Source organism: Lonchura striata, chromosome 20, assembly GCF_050655825.1.
Source record: "Lonchura striata isolate lonStrDom1 chromosome 20, ASM5065582v1, whole genome shotgun sequence".
In the NCBI taxonomy this organism is placed as follows: Eukaryota; Metazoa; Chordata; class Aves; order Passeriformes; family Estrildidae; genus Lonchura; species Lonchura striata.
Genome location: NC_140722.1, coordinates 7,123,213 through 7,137,599, shown reverse-complemented (window position 1 = coordinate 7,137,599; position 14,387 = coordinate 7,123,213). Strand labels below are relative to the sequence as shown.

At 51.9% G+C, this 14,387-nt stretch overlaps 1 protein-coding gene across 1 annotated transcript in view; it reads right to left on the bottom strand.

The window, feature by feature from the left end:
* The window catches only part of JPH2 (junctophilin 2), a 31,056-nt gene that overhangs the window by 4,393 nt on the left and 12,276 nt on the right, over positions 1-14,387 (bottom strand). The window contains exons 3-4 of the mRNA XM_021540926.4: positions 4,343-4,461; positions 246-1,042 (exon numbers count right to left, since the gene is read on the bottom strand). Of these exons, the coding sequence (XP_021396601.3) occupies positions 246-1,042; positions 4,343-4,461 (916 nt within the window). The remainder of the gene's footprint in view (positions 1-245; positions 1,043-4,342; positions 4,462-14,387) is intronic.

Here is a 14,387-nt window from a genome sequence, read left to right as displayed (position 1 = left end):
GAGGGTTACGAATGTCAGGGCAAGCATCCAGGCAGGGCAGGCTGGGAAGGCGGCAGGAGAGGGAGGTACCAACACTCCTCCAGCGTGCTCTAGGATCCCAAAAAGAGCCTCTGGGCACCACTTGGTGCCCGCTGCAGCCAGGCCCGGGGGGTCTGCATCCCTCAGGGTCCTGCCAGACCTCATGGGGAGCAATAAAGAAAGGCCAAGGTGGCTCCCAGGAAGCTCCCAGGGATGCCCCACATCACCTCTTCACACTCCTCCGCTTTCTGTGCTGCCACCACTGCCGCCGCCGGTGCCGGGCCGCGCTTGGCCCCTGCCTTGGGCTCCGTCCGGCCGGGCGCCCTGGCCTCAGTCTTCCTGTCGGCCGCGGGCTCGGCCCGGCCGCCGGCCCTGCGCTCGGGGCTGGGGCGCTGCTGCGGCTCCTTGGGGCGCTGCTGCGGCTCCTTGGGGCGCGCCGCCTCCGCCTTGGCCTCCGCCGGCTTCTCCTCCCGCGGCAGGCCGGGGGTGCCCGCCCGGCGCTGGGGCTCGCCCCGCGGCTCCGGGGAGGGCGGCTCATTCTCGGGGAACTGCTCCTCCTCATAGTCCGTGGCGGGGGTGACCGGCGATGTCCGCACGGCGTAGCTGTGGTAGCCCTTGAAGAGCTCGACGTCGGGCTCGCGCGCCATGCGCTGCAGCGGCCCGATCTCCATCTGCTCGGCGGCGCGGCCGCGGCCCCGCGAGCCCGGCCGGCCCTCGCCCTCCGAGGGTGCCGGGCTCCCGCCGCCCGCCTGCCCGCCCGCCTCGGCCCAGCTGCCCGGACGGAGGGGCCTGTCCTGCCGGGGGGCCGCCTTGGCCCGCTTGGCCTCGGGAGGGCTGGCGGCCGGGCTGGGCGCCGGGCTGGCCCGGGGCCGCGGCTCCTCCTGCTCATGGAGCTGGGGGCTCTCGGGCGGCGTGGGGGGCGGCGGGGCGGCCTCGGGCCGCGGCGCCTCGTCCTCCGTGTTGACCGCGTGCTCCGCGTTCTCGATGATCTCCTGCAGCAGCTTCCGCTTCTGGTACTCGGGGCCTGCGGAGAGAAGGGCTGCTGTGAGGAGCCACCCTGGCACAGGGACAGCAGGGTGCCCCAATGCCATGGCACCGGCGTGGCTTCGCAGCTCTGCCCCCAGCACAAATGGGTTTGGGAGACCATGCTGCGAGGGTCCAGGCTGGAGTCTGGGAGAGGAGGAACTCCCAAATCAGACCCTGCTGCCAGAAGGAATTTCCTCTAGGAACTCCTGAAGGCTCCAATAGATAAGGTTAAAGAAAACAATGAAAATCTGCAGCCTAGCTTCATGTGGTCACACATATGGGTCATGCTGGGGCTAAGGAGGGTACAGCTCCCAATGAAGTTGGTTTATTTTTCTATTTAATGTCTGGGAAACTCTTCCATGTGGCTTTCTTGGTGTCAAATAGCATGGTAACTTCACAGTATACACAGGATGACTAGTGTCACCGGCAAAGGCAGGGTTCCCAGATTATCTATGTGCCATCCATCATGATAGGAAAAACATGTTTCTTATATGTGGAACAGGGTTGGAAGTTATAAAGCCCTCTTGTCTGCCCTGAGCTCCACAACAGCAGCAAAATTGCCTGGCACCATCATGAAAGGTGACTCAGGGCTTCAGATTTCGCTTTGGCCTCCTCTCCCACACTGGCCTGTGAGTTCCAAGCAACATTGCCTCACTTCAATTTTGCACCTATCATTAAATCTTTACTTCTTATTAACCCTACTGCAAATTGCAGCCCAGCCTGGACCAGGGAAATTAAGACAGAGCCTGACACTGAAGATACCCACCAAAATGCATCACCAAAGAACTGGGAATATCCAGTGGAATAACAAACCTCCACAGTGCTTCACATGCTGAGATGTGCTCAGAGAAGCATCCCCACACATCACTGTGATGCTTATAGCAAGTGAGAACAAGAAGAGCATCACACTCGTCCTGTGCAGTGTGAGGTCTCAGAGCAGCTTCTTTGAAAGCAAAGCACCTGCTCTGGCCTCATGCTGCTGAACCCCAGTGATGCTCATGAGGGCTTGCTCTGTGCTCCTGAGCAACACTGTAGATCCTGGAGCCACACTATCTCTGGCTGCTTTAAGGTCCCTCCCCTCATCTCCTTCATCTCAAGGACTGATGCAGGTCTGAGTCTGGTTGGGAAATTTGGCTTGGTGCTCCTTTTGCTCTCATAAGTCAGTGGTATGATTTGCTACCTCCTGTCCATTCAGGCAATGCCTCCACTTGGAGGGGCAGTGGGGAAAGGGAAGGCACTGATTTCATCTGCTCTGCTCTGCCTGCACACTCCTGCCAATCAGCAGATGACCCATTCAGGGCCATTTATTTCTGGCTGCAACTGAGTTATTTGGAAGCCATTTCAACAGTTGTTCAGACTCCTCAAAATAGGCTGCCTGCAGCTCCAGGCTCCTTGCTCTCTCTTGCTGCTTTCTTCTCCTCCTGAATAATTTACAACACAAAAACCCCCAGCTGCCTGGAGGGCACACATTCAGCTCCCCACCTTCATCTTCCAGCACATTTCAGCAATGGTTTTGGCTTACAACCTTCTCTAATTTACCAGGGACTATACCCTGAAATTCAGGGCTCAACAGTTAAGGATATGGGGCTTGCTGAGCAGGATTGCCTGTGCCAGACACAACATGGTCGATCTGCCAGGATAGCAGGGAGAAATACAGCTACCAAACACAGCTGGGCTCTTCTGGCTGTAAGAACAGCAGCTCTCAGTCCTAGCAAAATCCAAGGCTGTACTACTGTCTGTTTGTTCCTGGATGGTGCAACCCTGCGAGGAGAGATAACTTCTTGTGCACTTTGGGAATTCAGATGTTTAAAAGAATCATAGAAGAATAACATGCATCAGGAGCTTGGAAGGCCATTGAGAGAAGCCAAACCCAAGTGAGGCCCTACATAACAGCAGCAAGAGGATCCAGCACCTGAGGAGCCAAGAGTGGAGGTCAGGCTGCCCCAGGTGTTTTACAGAGACTGTTTCAATTGTCTCATTCAATTGCCATGGGTGGAAAAAATAATCTAGCTAGATGTCCAAAACCTCCCCATAGGGATTCCAGTTTCCTTTGTTACTATAAATACCCCAGAGTGCAAAGGCTGAATGCAGAGCTGTGAGTGGCAGCTGGGGGGCTTATGTGAGGATCAAGTGACATTTAGCCATTGTTAAATGAAGTGCCATGGGCTGGCTCAAGCCCATGCCTGGGTGCTCTGGTGTTTCCCCACTCAGAGTCAGCTCCAACAGGCCTTTCTGGGCACTGGGGAGGAAGAGGCAGCCCTCCAGCGCAGTGTTTCCCCAGCTCATAGGTGCAGGACAAGGGCAAAAGTACAGGGAATTTTGGAAAATCTCTCAGCATGACTCCCCCAACCAGGCACCAGCTCTGAGCTGTTCCCATTCCCCACTGTGTGCTCTGTGCTGGGAGTGGTACAGGAGATGCAGAGACACCAAAATCAGAGCAGAGGCAGGTGTCAGCTTTTGCTGAGCACAAGTCAACTTTTGGCTTCTATCCCCAGTTTTACCACTGTGATAGTCCCTTGTGATCTTGCCTCAGTAACCATGGGACACTCACTCCAGGCAATAAATCCAGATAATAAGCAAGACAGGATGAAAATGTAGGCACGTGGAATTTTATTTTCTGCTCCGTTATTACCTTCCCTCTCTGTAAAGGAAAGTTTTCCAGGAAGAACATATCTCTAGCTAACTCAGTCTAGGGAAAAGTAATGGCATTCAAAATGCTGATTTTAATATTACACTTCTCATCTACTAATCCTCAGTGCTTGGTCTCAGGGAAGGAACCTCCCAAGTGTTTACGCAGCCAAATAATTAGCAGTGATACTAACAAATTAATAGAGAATCAGAAAAAATTGTATTTTGTATTAGCTGCTTTCTTATAGGATATTACAGCCCCTAATTAGCAGAGTCTGATTGCTCAGAGGCCCCACAGGATATGGGTTTGTGAGTCAATGTGCAAGACTGTTCTAAGAAAAATCCACAAGGGATGTTTCTACAGGAGAGCTGCAGATAGACCTGAGCTTGCTGCCTGTCCTGCTTGGTTCTGAAGGCTTCGGTGTGTGGAAAAACATGAGAAGCTGAGAAACTCTGGGGTTTTCCTCCAGGCTGTGGTAACATAGTGAGTAAAACAGTGGTGTCAGGAGGACAGCAAATCAGCCAGGACAAGGGGCTGGATGCAACTGAGCAAAAGAGGATTTAGGATAGACAGGAGAGCATTTTGTGCAGTTATTAAGTGGGTGAAGCACTTGAACGGATTCTCCATGGAAATTGCAAGACCCCTCTTGGAAGATGCCTCTGATCCTACCTGGCTGGTAGAAGTCTGGGGAGAGCTCCCTGGCCATCATTCTGGCTATGCCTGATTCGTTGTTGGCTGCCTGAGCTGCCTGCTCAGACCCTTCAGCCTTGGCTTTGGCATGAGCCGTCCTGCAGAGAGAAGAGGGGAGAACAGTGAGCGTCCTCTGAGCCAAGGTCATCCCACTCACACAGCAAACCCTGCCTGCCACCAAAACTGAATCAGCCCACCTGGCATAACAGCACTCAGAATTTGCCCACATGACCCAAAACTCTACACTCAGGGTGTAGGGTTTTGAGAAGAGAAGAGCAAATTTTCAACATGGAAGGGGCCCAGATACTCAAAGGTAAGGTGGAAAGGCTGCACATAGGGAATAGGGCAGGTGTCTTTGCAAATGTGAGCATGTTCACATGATGCAGTGATGCAGCAGGCACTGCAGAATGGGCTCATTGCTGTGCTGCTCAGAGGAATGACCAAGGCATTACACAAGCATCACTGGTGGCTGAACTCCTGTTTGTGTCACCAGCCCTGAGCTGCTGTGCCTTGACAGAGACAGTGTGCCCCTGCTCAGCACACAAGATGGGTTTTCCTGGAAATTTCTCTCTAGTAGCTCTCCAGCAAATAACATGACTTGTCCAGGGACTCCTTTACTCCCTGCAGGTTGACAGGCTGATCTCACTTAGAGCTATTGTCTCCCTCTCAGCTTGGCTCTCTGAGTCCTTTCCATTCCTGCCCAGCACATCTCCTCTTTGCTCCACAGGGCTACAGGCTGTGGGAGCTATTCTACTGGCCGGCTGTTATATTCCTCACATGCCTCATGCTCAGGGCCCTGTGATCTTCTTGCTAAAAGCAGGGATGGCTTTACAGCCCAGCTGCTCACAGTCTGGGAAGGAGCTGACTTCAAACAGCAATGTTGCACCTTAAAAATAAGGCCGGGTGAAGAACAGTATATTCAGCTGCTTTGTTGCACTCAGGTCTCCCCGAGAGTTGCCTTCCCCATGCTCTCACTGTCAGATTTAACAAGGCTCCCCATATTCCCTATTTCATGTATAAATCCACATATTTTTGTGTGATAAGCAGTTAGCATTCCTCAAACTCCAATTCACCCTAAATTACAACCTTTAATTAGGGTCTTAGGGTATCTGATGAGCCCTTTTCAGATGTAGGTTGGTATCTGGTCATGCTTTAGGACAAAAAAGGAGGAAAGATGCAGTTCTCATTCCTGCAGTGAAAACACTCCAGAGGAATTTTTGGCTGTTAGTCATGAAATGAGGATTGATTCCTTCCCATTAAACTGAGATGCAGTAGGCAGACCAGACAAGCTGAAGTCTGAATACTCAACAGGTGCAATGAAAAGATGATAGAAATGCTTTTCTGAGACCCTCACAAAGGAGAAGATACACACATATGCCACTCTGAGTAGCTGCAGGGAAAGAACTGAAAGTAGGGCATCAATCCCAACTGATACAGGCAACAGTGTGACTTGACAAGGGGCCAAAAGCACTGCTCAGGGCCCTGTGATAGAGAAGAAGGTGCAGAGGTGCTGTGGCTCAGCCTGTCCCTCCTTGGGATGACATTCCATTCTGCTGGGAGCCATGATTTACCTCCCTGCCCACACTCACACGTTATCTCTGCAGGTTGAGCTGCCTGGGATTGCAGTCATTCTTGTCTTTTTATCCAAAATTATTACAGCTCCTGAAAAACCCAGAGACACGATGAGGCAGAAAACCAGGATTTTTAGGCCGCTGCTTGCAAGCAGGGGTTCTGAGCCAGTTCTGAACAGAGAAAGCACCTCCTTTTTTGGTAGCATATAATCAGCGTGATTAATTCCACTATAATCTGGCAGGGGCCAAGGGGAATGTGTCTGTGCTCTCCATGCCTGGGGGATCAGAGTGGGCTGGGTTGCTGTGCCTGGGGCACACAGCCTGCCTGGCGCCGGCCCCAGGGAAGAGGCTTTCGAAGGGAGGATCCAGCTCTTGATCCTGGCAGGACATGCTCCAGGTCCTGCCTTTGCTCCTGGAGGATGAGATTCACCATCAAGAGATAAAATTCTCCCTTTCAGTTGCTCTCTGAGCCAGGCAGATGCTATCCTGACCAATTCCCAGCCAGACAATCAGCCAGCTGGCCCCAGCTGGGGGAGCAGCAGGCAGCTCCTGGCAAGTGCTTTCCTCAGAGTAGCTCCCAAAGAAGTAATCTGGAAGTGCACTAGATGTGGGGTCTGCTCTCACTAGTAAGGGCAGAGCTGGACATGTCACCAAGTGGTGCAGATAGCTCCTGCATGCGCAGCTCTCTCCCAGCACCTGGCAACAACACAAGAGAACAGGGCTGTCTTGTGAAGGGCTGCAAACAGCACTCCATCCCTTGGTGCCTGGGGATGCTGGAGGATGAGGTAGCTCCCAGTTATGCTTTTCTTCTGCAGGAGTTTTGCTTTCCTCCAGAGTAGCTGCTGGATGCTATTTGACTGCTATTCCTTCAGATGGAGAGATGGCAAGACTAAGAAGATCCGGCCTGGGCTGCAGAGGCTGCAGTGAGGATGCTGTGCATGGTGAGGAGCTGAGCCATTGCTGTGAGACACCACAGCCCCAAGGATAGCAGGGATCTACAATGAGGGGTGTGAGGGCAGGGACACTCTGGGGCAGCTCCCAGGCTGCACACACGGAGCACTGACAAGAACCTGAGTAGCACAATTCTGGCATCCTGCACTGCCCCACGACAGCTCTCACGCTGTGGGACACAGCTGACCTCAGCTCCTGTCCCCATGCTTGCAAAGTCATCCAGAGGTGTTTGATTTGGGGGGACTATTGTCAACACAGCTGCACTTTCAAATCTGGCACCTCCAGCAGACCGCAGTCGGCCCTGTCAGCATCCCAGGAGAGCACTGCTCTCAAAGCCAGCCTGGCCCCAGCAGGGATGCTGATGCCCTGTGCTGGGTCCCCCCAGTTGCTAAGATTATTTATCTGGCTTTCAGAGACATGGCACGGTGTCTGAAGTTCATCTTCCCTGGCTGAGCCACGCATCCCCAGGGCACCAAGGGATGCAGTGCTGCACGCAGCTCTCCAAAAAACCATGCTGAGGGTTTAGCAGCACTGTGACAAAGCCCAGCCTAGAGGAAAGGGTCCAGCCATAACAATAACATCTAACTGGCCTCGAATATCCCTGAATTTATTATTTATCTGCGTGGCTGGCAGAGCCTGTGAGCTCATACAGAGGAACTCTTGGCCCTGGCAGCAAAGTAGGAGACAAACACCAGCCACCCTGGGAGAGCCCAGTGCATGCAGCACAACAGCCTGTCCCATCCCACAGCCTGGGGTCTGCCAGGAGCAGGAGCTAAGGAAAGAAAAAGCCCAGGGAGGTTTGAAGGTGTCAGGAATGGGATTTTCAAACCCCAGAAGTAAAATGTGCAAGAAGAAAAATTTCTTCCAAGGTTAAGATCTCAAAAAGCAAAACGAGCTTTTGCAAAAAGGAAATACCAGCCTTGATAAATTTGGTGCTATTCAGGCACACTTTAATCAGGGCCACACTTATATATTTATTGCTGTTGCATTGTCAGCTCCCAGTAACTCTGCAGTAAACTCTGCCCTGCAAAAACCAGCGGAGGAGAAAGTCTGGAGATAGAGGAGCTCAGCGGGACCTGAAACACAGACCCAGGGGCTTCAGAGCAGCCAGCAGCAGAATCCAAAAGACCCTTTTCAAGGCAGCAGTGGAAAATGACCCATGAACAATAACACATCCAGCTGGAGGAAATAAACATAAAGGGGGACCTTTACAAACCCACACCAGTGTTCCCTGTCCCAAAAGGCAGCGCTGCCAGGATGAGCAATTCCCATCTGCACCCTGAGCCATCTCCCTGGGCAGTGCTGTTAAAAATAGCTCCAGTGAATTCTTTGCAAGGAGGAGCAGCAACTCAGAGCCGAGCTGAGGGGAGGCATGTGGGCAATGTCTGCAGCCCCTGTCCCAGCCCTGCTGCCACTGGATCACAGCAGCTGCCGCGCTTCACACCCCAGCAGCATGGGATGGTTAAATGCATCTGCTGCTTTATTTGCTCCTTTGGCATGGCTCTAATGCTCTAATCGTTTTTGTACTAGTGCAGGACAGAGCACCACTCCTGTCCTTCCTGGCCATCTCCCAGAAACACTGCCTGAACCATTCCTCCAACTGCTGCTAAAATCCCCATGGACACTCGAGCCGCAGCTGAGCACCGCGCTAACAGGTGAGGCCCAGCCCAGCCCGCCCGCCCGTCTCTTCGCACAGTTCATGTGGTTTTGCACATCCACATTGGATTAGACTGCAAATGAAATTGGAATTAGCTGGGAATACTGCAAATACCAGACAGGGCTGGGGTGCCTGAAGATGCAGCAGTGACCTTGCAGCTAGAAATAGGGGAAGAGTTCAGCTCTCTGCCCTCACATTTGCTTATTGGGGGAATGTCAGACCTGTCCAGTGCTGTCCTTCCTTCTCCACTGTTCCCCTTCTCCTGTTGATTCAGCAAAACCTGAGCAAAGACCAACTGAACACCCATCCAGACCAACCCATTCTATGATTCTTGCCATTCTTGATACTAGGAGCTGTTTAGAAGACCATTAAGCAAAAGTAATTAATGAGTCAGTTCTACGAAGAGAGTCTTCTGCTGAACTCCCCTCTCCTGGAAACTGTCTTTTCCACTTCCAGACAAATCCCTGCTCCAGCATCCAGCAGGAATCATTTTGTTCTTCTGAAGAAACTTAAAATAATTGTTTGGCAGGAATATTTGCAGCACTCAGAAGGAATCAAAGGAAAACTGAGTAACTGTTTTTGTTAATGGCTCATCACGAAGAGCAAGAGGACACAGACCTGGCCAGCACACACCTGGGCTCGGGATGGGACTGGATGACATTTAAAGGTCCCTTCCAGAACTATTATTCTATATCCTGACTAGGACAGAACTTTTTGGCTTCTCCATTTGACACACCATCTTCATATTTGTGTCACCTCTCTAGCTGGAGCATCCCTTTCTTTCTGCTCAGTCCCAATCCATCTTCTTTGTGTCTCTCCCTCTGCCTCCACATGCACGCAGATACCAGCAAAACTCTGCTACCCTCATTTGCCTGTAACCAGCCCACAGGACTGAATATTCCTCTTCAGTCCACTTCTCATACCATTTTCACTGCCCTCAGTCAAACCCATCCACCCCATCTCATGGGTGTCCTGCCCTGACAGACAGCTGTACCATTCATGTTCCCTTTGCTCTTTTTGCTTCATCACTATATCACATGGAGTGCACGTACCCACTCCACTTCCTCTCTGACACCCCTGGGGTGTATGAGCCTTTGCTGCTTTATAATATGGGCTCTGTACCTGCAAGGTGTGATCTAAATTGTAAAATAAGCATAAATCAACACAATTTGCATCCTAAAGGAAACACTTCCATACTACTGAAGCAGAAAGCCAAAAAGAGAAACCATCATGACTTTGCAGAGCAGCTCATGAGATGCCCCAGGCTTTTCCTTCTCAGTACCAGCACTTACACAGAAGTGGTAGCACTTTGTACATGCCCAGCCTACTCGGTTGGATAAATCAGACCTTTTCTCCTCCTTCCACAGAAAGGGCATGACCAGGCCATTTAGACCAGAGAAAAACATCCTTTTCTGTGCAGTGCTTTAGGAGCACAGGCCTGGCAAAACTCCTGCCACCTAACGAGCTCAGCCTTTATGATTACTTGGTGCATTTTTAAAATACCGAAATGTTATCCTTAGCTCTAAATAGCTCTGAATTACTTGCATCTTTCACTGAGGGACACTTCCCTTTGGAACAGTTAAAGTGATATTAATCTTTCAGCAGACAGATCTGCAGCTGTCTTCAGTAAGAGGAAAACCTGCCCACCCCAGCCCCATGTACGGGAGGATCTGCTCCATCAGTCGCTGCCAGCCCGAGTGCCCTGGGAGCTGAGCAGGACTGGGTGGCCATGGAGCCCATGGGCTGTGAGGAGCCCGTGGGGCTGGCACAGCCCACAGATGCTCTCTGTTTCCCCCACAGCCCCAGGATGCAGCCAGCAGCTGCCCAGAGCCAGCTGCAAAGGGAGCAGAGCAAGCCAGGGCCTGCCAGCTCAAAGGGCTGCTGGCCCCAGGATGACACCATGACCCAGGGACACTGCACCCTGGGCAGGACAGAGAGCTCCTGGACCTGCTGGAGCCTGTCCTGCCAGCACAGCCAGGCTGGGAGCAGCTTGTGACAGCATCCACAGAGATATTTTTGGAAAAAAGGGGGATTTGCAGCTGCCAGCTAGAGACCCTCTCCTTCTCCCCCTGGTTTTCAGGGCCACTCTGCTGCTCTGGGTGCAGACTGAGTAGAGCCCTGAGGAGCAGGAGCAGCACAGCCTTGGGGCTATGCCCAAATGCCAGTGATTTATTCCAGCTTCCAGGACACCATTACCAAAGGTGCTCCCTGGGGACCCTCATTTAATTAGGTACTACTGCAAGATGAAAGGAGCTGGGTTATCCCACTGACTAGTGCATCAAAACATCTTTACAGCACATATGCAATCAGGGTCCTTCAGCCTTTCCATCCATAAGAGCAGTGTGCTTTACCAGACTGCTGGATCCACCAGCATTAAAATGGGTGAAAAAGTCTGTGTTTTCACTGTAAGATTGTTGTTTTTATCAACCAAAAGTTTTAGCACCTTCTAAATCAAATGTTTTTCAGATTTCAGTAATCCAAACCAAAAGAGTGAGGAACTGCTGTATCTGTTTTGTGGTTTGTTTTTTTTTTTAGCAGTCAAAAAAAGAAAAGTGGATAATTTTTTAGGAAATGAAGGCATATTTCTTAAAATATTGCATTTGCCCAAACCCCAAATTACTTATCAAAATTTAAAGTAGGAGCCTTTTTCTCCGAGTCCTGTAGGTCTCTTGAGTTGATGTTCACAGATCTGAGTCCAGGAAAAAGAAGAGATGGAGCTGGGAGCTGTGAGGTCACCCAGTCCATGTCCCAGGCTTCAGTGCCTGCAGCTCCCGTGCACCTGTACCCAAGGCTGCTGAGAGCACCCAGGCACATGGGACACCAGGTCCCTGCCAGCCCCCAGTGAAGAATCACCAGGCTTTGCAGGAGCAAAATGAATAAACTTGGACTAAGAAAGCCAAAGGACTCTGGCTCAGCACCAGGATAAGCTGAAAAAAATGCCCCTCCTCCAGGAGAAGGGAGGGTTTCTGCATCGCAGGCTTTCTATTTAAATTGGACGTTTTACTTAAATATTAATTCTTTTTCAAGATAAGGCTATTTCACATTCCACTGAAATGAGGATAATCTCTGAGCAAAGCATGGTTGAATTCAATGATTTCAAAGCCCAGCTCCCTGCTGGCTGATTACAAGCATTTGGATGGGAGTCAGAGCCTTCTTGTTCCACACAGCAGCAGATCAATTGAACAAGATGCCATCATTTTCCACAGTCATTTTTGCAGATTAAAATCACACTTCATTTTTCCCTTTCTGTGTTTGTAAGCCATTGAGATAAGGATTTCCCACAAGGTCAAAATGAACAGCCCACTAATTCCACTTTCCCTGCCTGGCTGGCTATCTGAATTGTACCCATCCCTAGGGCTGACATCCTGCCATCCTCTCTGCTGCTCTTGAGGGGATCCCTGCAAGACAGAGCCTCACTTGCCTCAACCCTGATAACTCAGGAAGCCCTGGAGAAAGCTGTGTGCTGTCCAGCAGATGCCTTCTCCTTGGAGCTACTGAAAATGCATGTTCCCTCTTACCCTAATAAGGAATGAAAGTGCCTGAGGAAATTCATGTGAGGTGGGTGGAAAGCAGATAAAGCCGTGCACCCTCCTCTGGAGTCGGAGTACATCCCGTGTAAGGAGCACCGTGGGCCAAAAATGTGTCAGTGCTGGAGCTGCAGCCAGCCTGGATGAGGCTGTTCTGGGAGAGGGCTGGAAGAAGGGGGTGAAGGCATCACACCACCACTCACCCAGTGACACAGAATCCCTCCAGCCCAAAAAGCCTCACACACAGCCCCCCTTTGTGTGGGGACACACTGTGGGTGTCCTGCAGCTGGGGTGGGTGTCTGATCCTGGCTCTGGACCCCTGCACTGGGGTTTGCTGTCCAGTCCAGAGAAGCCCTACAGCCCTCTCCCTGCATGGCTCCTGTGGATGGGTGGAATGAGGATTGGGTAGAGGTTTGAAATCAGCAGTACTTCTGCAGAGCTGAAGACTGCTGTGCCACACAGAAAGTGGGGGAGTCCCAGCCCTGGGCTTTGGCTGGTGCAGAAATAGATGCCAGCAACTGGGTTTCTATTCAGCAAGGGTGATGAAACAGGATTATCCTCTTTATAAACATACTGAGCTCTGTGAGAAACATCTTCACTGGGACAGCAGGACTGAGGAGCATCCCCTCAATGCTGTGTCCTGGCACTCAGCAATAGCAGGGAGCCATGTGGCTGCCCTTGTTTCTCTCTGTCCATGTGCACACTGACTCTCTGAACCCTGTCCATGGAAGTACCAAGCTGCAGGTTCCCATTATGGGGGCTGTGAGGCAATCAGAACTGCTGGAGCAGCCAGAATTCCCAGCCATCCAGGAGCTGTGCTCAGCTCAGGCCACTCCACTGTCTCCAGGTGTGGCTGTACATTGCTAGAAGTGACCCTTCCACTGCAACCCATGGGGAAGTGAGGGGTAGTCCTTGGTCCCCTTGCACCTCCATGCACTTGTCATTTAAGCCCCATAAGAGCTCAGGCTGTGACATCTGTGATCTTTGGTGTCTGCAGAAATACTGCTCCCAACTCTTGTCCCTCCCTGGCAAATAACAGTCAGTAACCCACCCGGGGCTGGGAAGAGCTTTGCCCATCTCCTGCCTGCTGCTGGCTCCTAATTACACACCTTCCACCCACACTTGGAGCTGTGGAGTCCTGGAGCAGAGATTGTGAGGCTGGAAGAGCACAGGAGGATCAGCTGCTTCCTCCTGTCCTGGCAGGAGCTGTCCTGAGCCACAGATGCTGCTGCTGCCCACTCTCACAGGGTGGCCATGAGCATCCTGCCCTCCTCTGGCTTTAGACCTAAAGGTCTGGGAATGTGCTGAACTCCTGAGGTGTCTAATGCCTGTGCCTCTGGCTAAAAGCACATTAAAAAAAAAAAAATCTCTTGCCTTTTTAGAGAAAACCCCAAGTCTGATTCAACAGACCTAAAATCCCAGGTCTGAAATCTGGTCTCAGGGGAAGCTGAGCTGTGCTGTCAGCCCCAGGAGCGCCGAGGCCACTGTGGCCACCAGCCCAGCGCTGCACTGGACACACACTACCCCTCACCAAAGAGGTGTCTGGGGAAGATCTCCCTTTGGTTGCCCACTTTCCCCACCAGCAGCCTAAAGCCCCAAGAGCAGTGGGGAAAGGGCAGAGCCGTGCCAAATAAAGCACCTTCCGAGTGGGAGCGCGCAGCCGAGCCCCAGCGGCGTGGGCTGCCCCAGCCCCAGCTCTCAGCTGTCACACAGGCCATGCTGATAAAGCCCTGCTCTGCCTGCCCTTATTTAGTCAGGAGCCTCTGCTGACTCCAGCGATTTTGGGACGTCATTTGCACCACACAGCCGCGTTCCCCAAGGAGACGCTCGCTGCTGCCCGGCCACGCAGCCTGGAAATGCTGAGCACAGGGAGACAGCGGCGACGCTGCTGGGAATGCAGCCAGGCAGAAGAGGCTTGGAAAGTGATACAGGAGCTGCCAAGTGCTCTTGTTATTTGAAGGGAGAGCTAAGATGTGCCCCAAAGTCATGGGTATGGATAGAAAACCAACTTGGGTTTCAAAACCAGGCAACAGCTCATACTGAGCAACGCCTGAGGGTTGGTGGTGGGGAAGCCACATCAATGTCATGCCTGACACTGGAGCTCTGTTGTGCTTTCACAGAGCCCAGGCTCACCCTAATGAGCGAACCCCACTAAATCAGGAACTGATGTCCCACACTTCAGAACACAATCTAGCAATGCCTACAGATATCTATTGATATTACATTAAAACAAAAATAAATCCAAAATGTATTCACTCGTAGTTGTACTCTCCAGGTACAAACTACACAGGGGCTACAGGGCCAGCACACGAGTACAA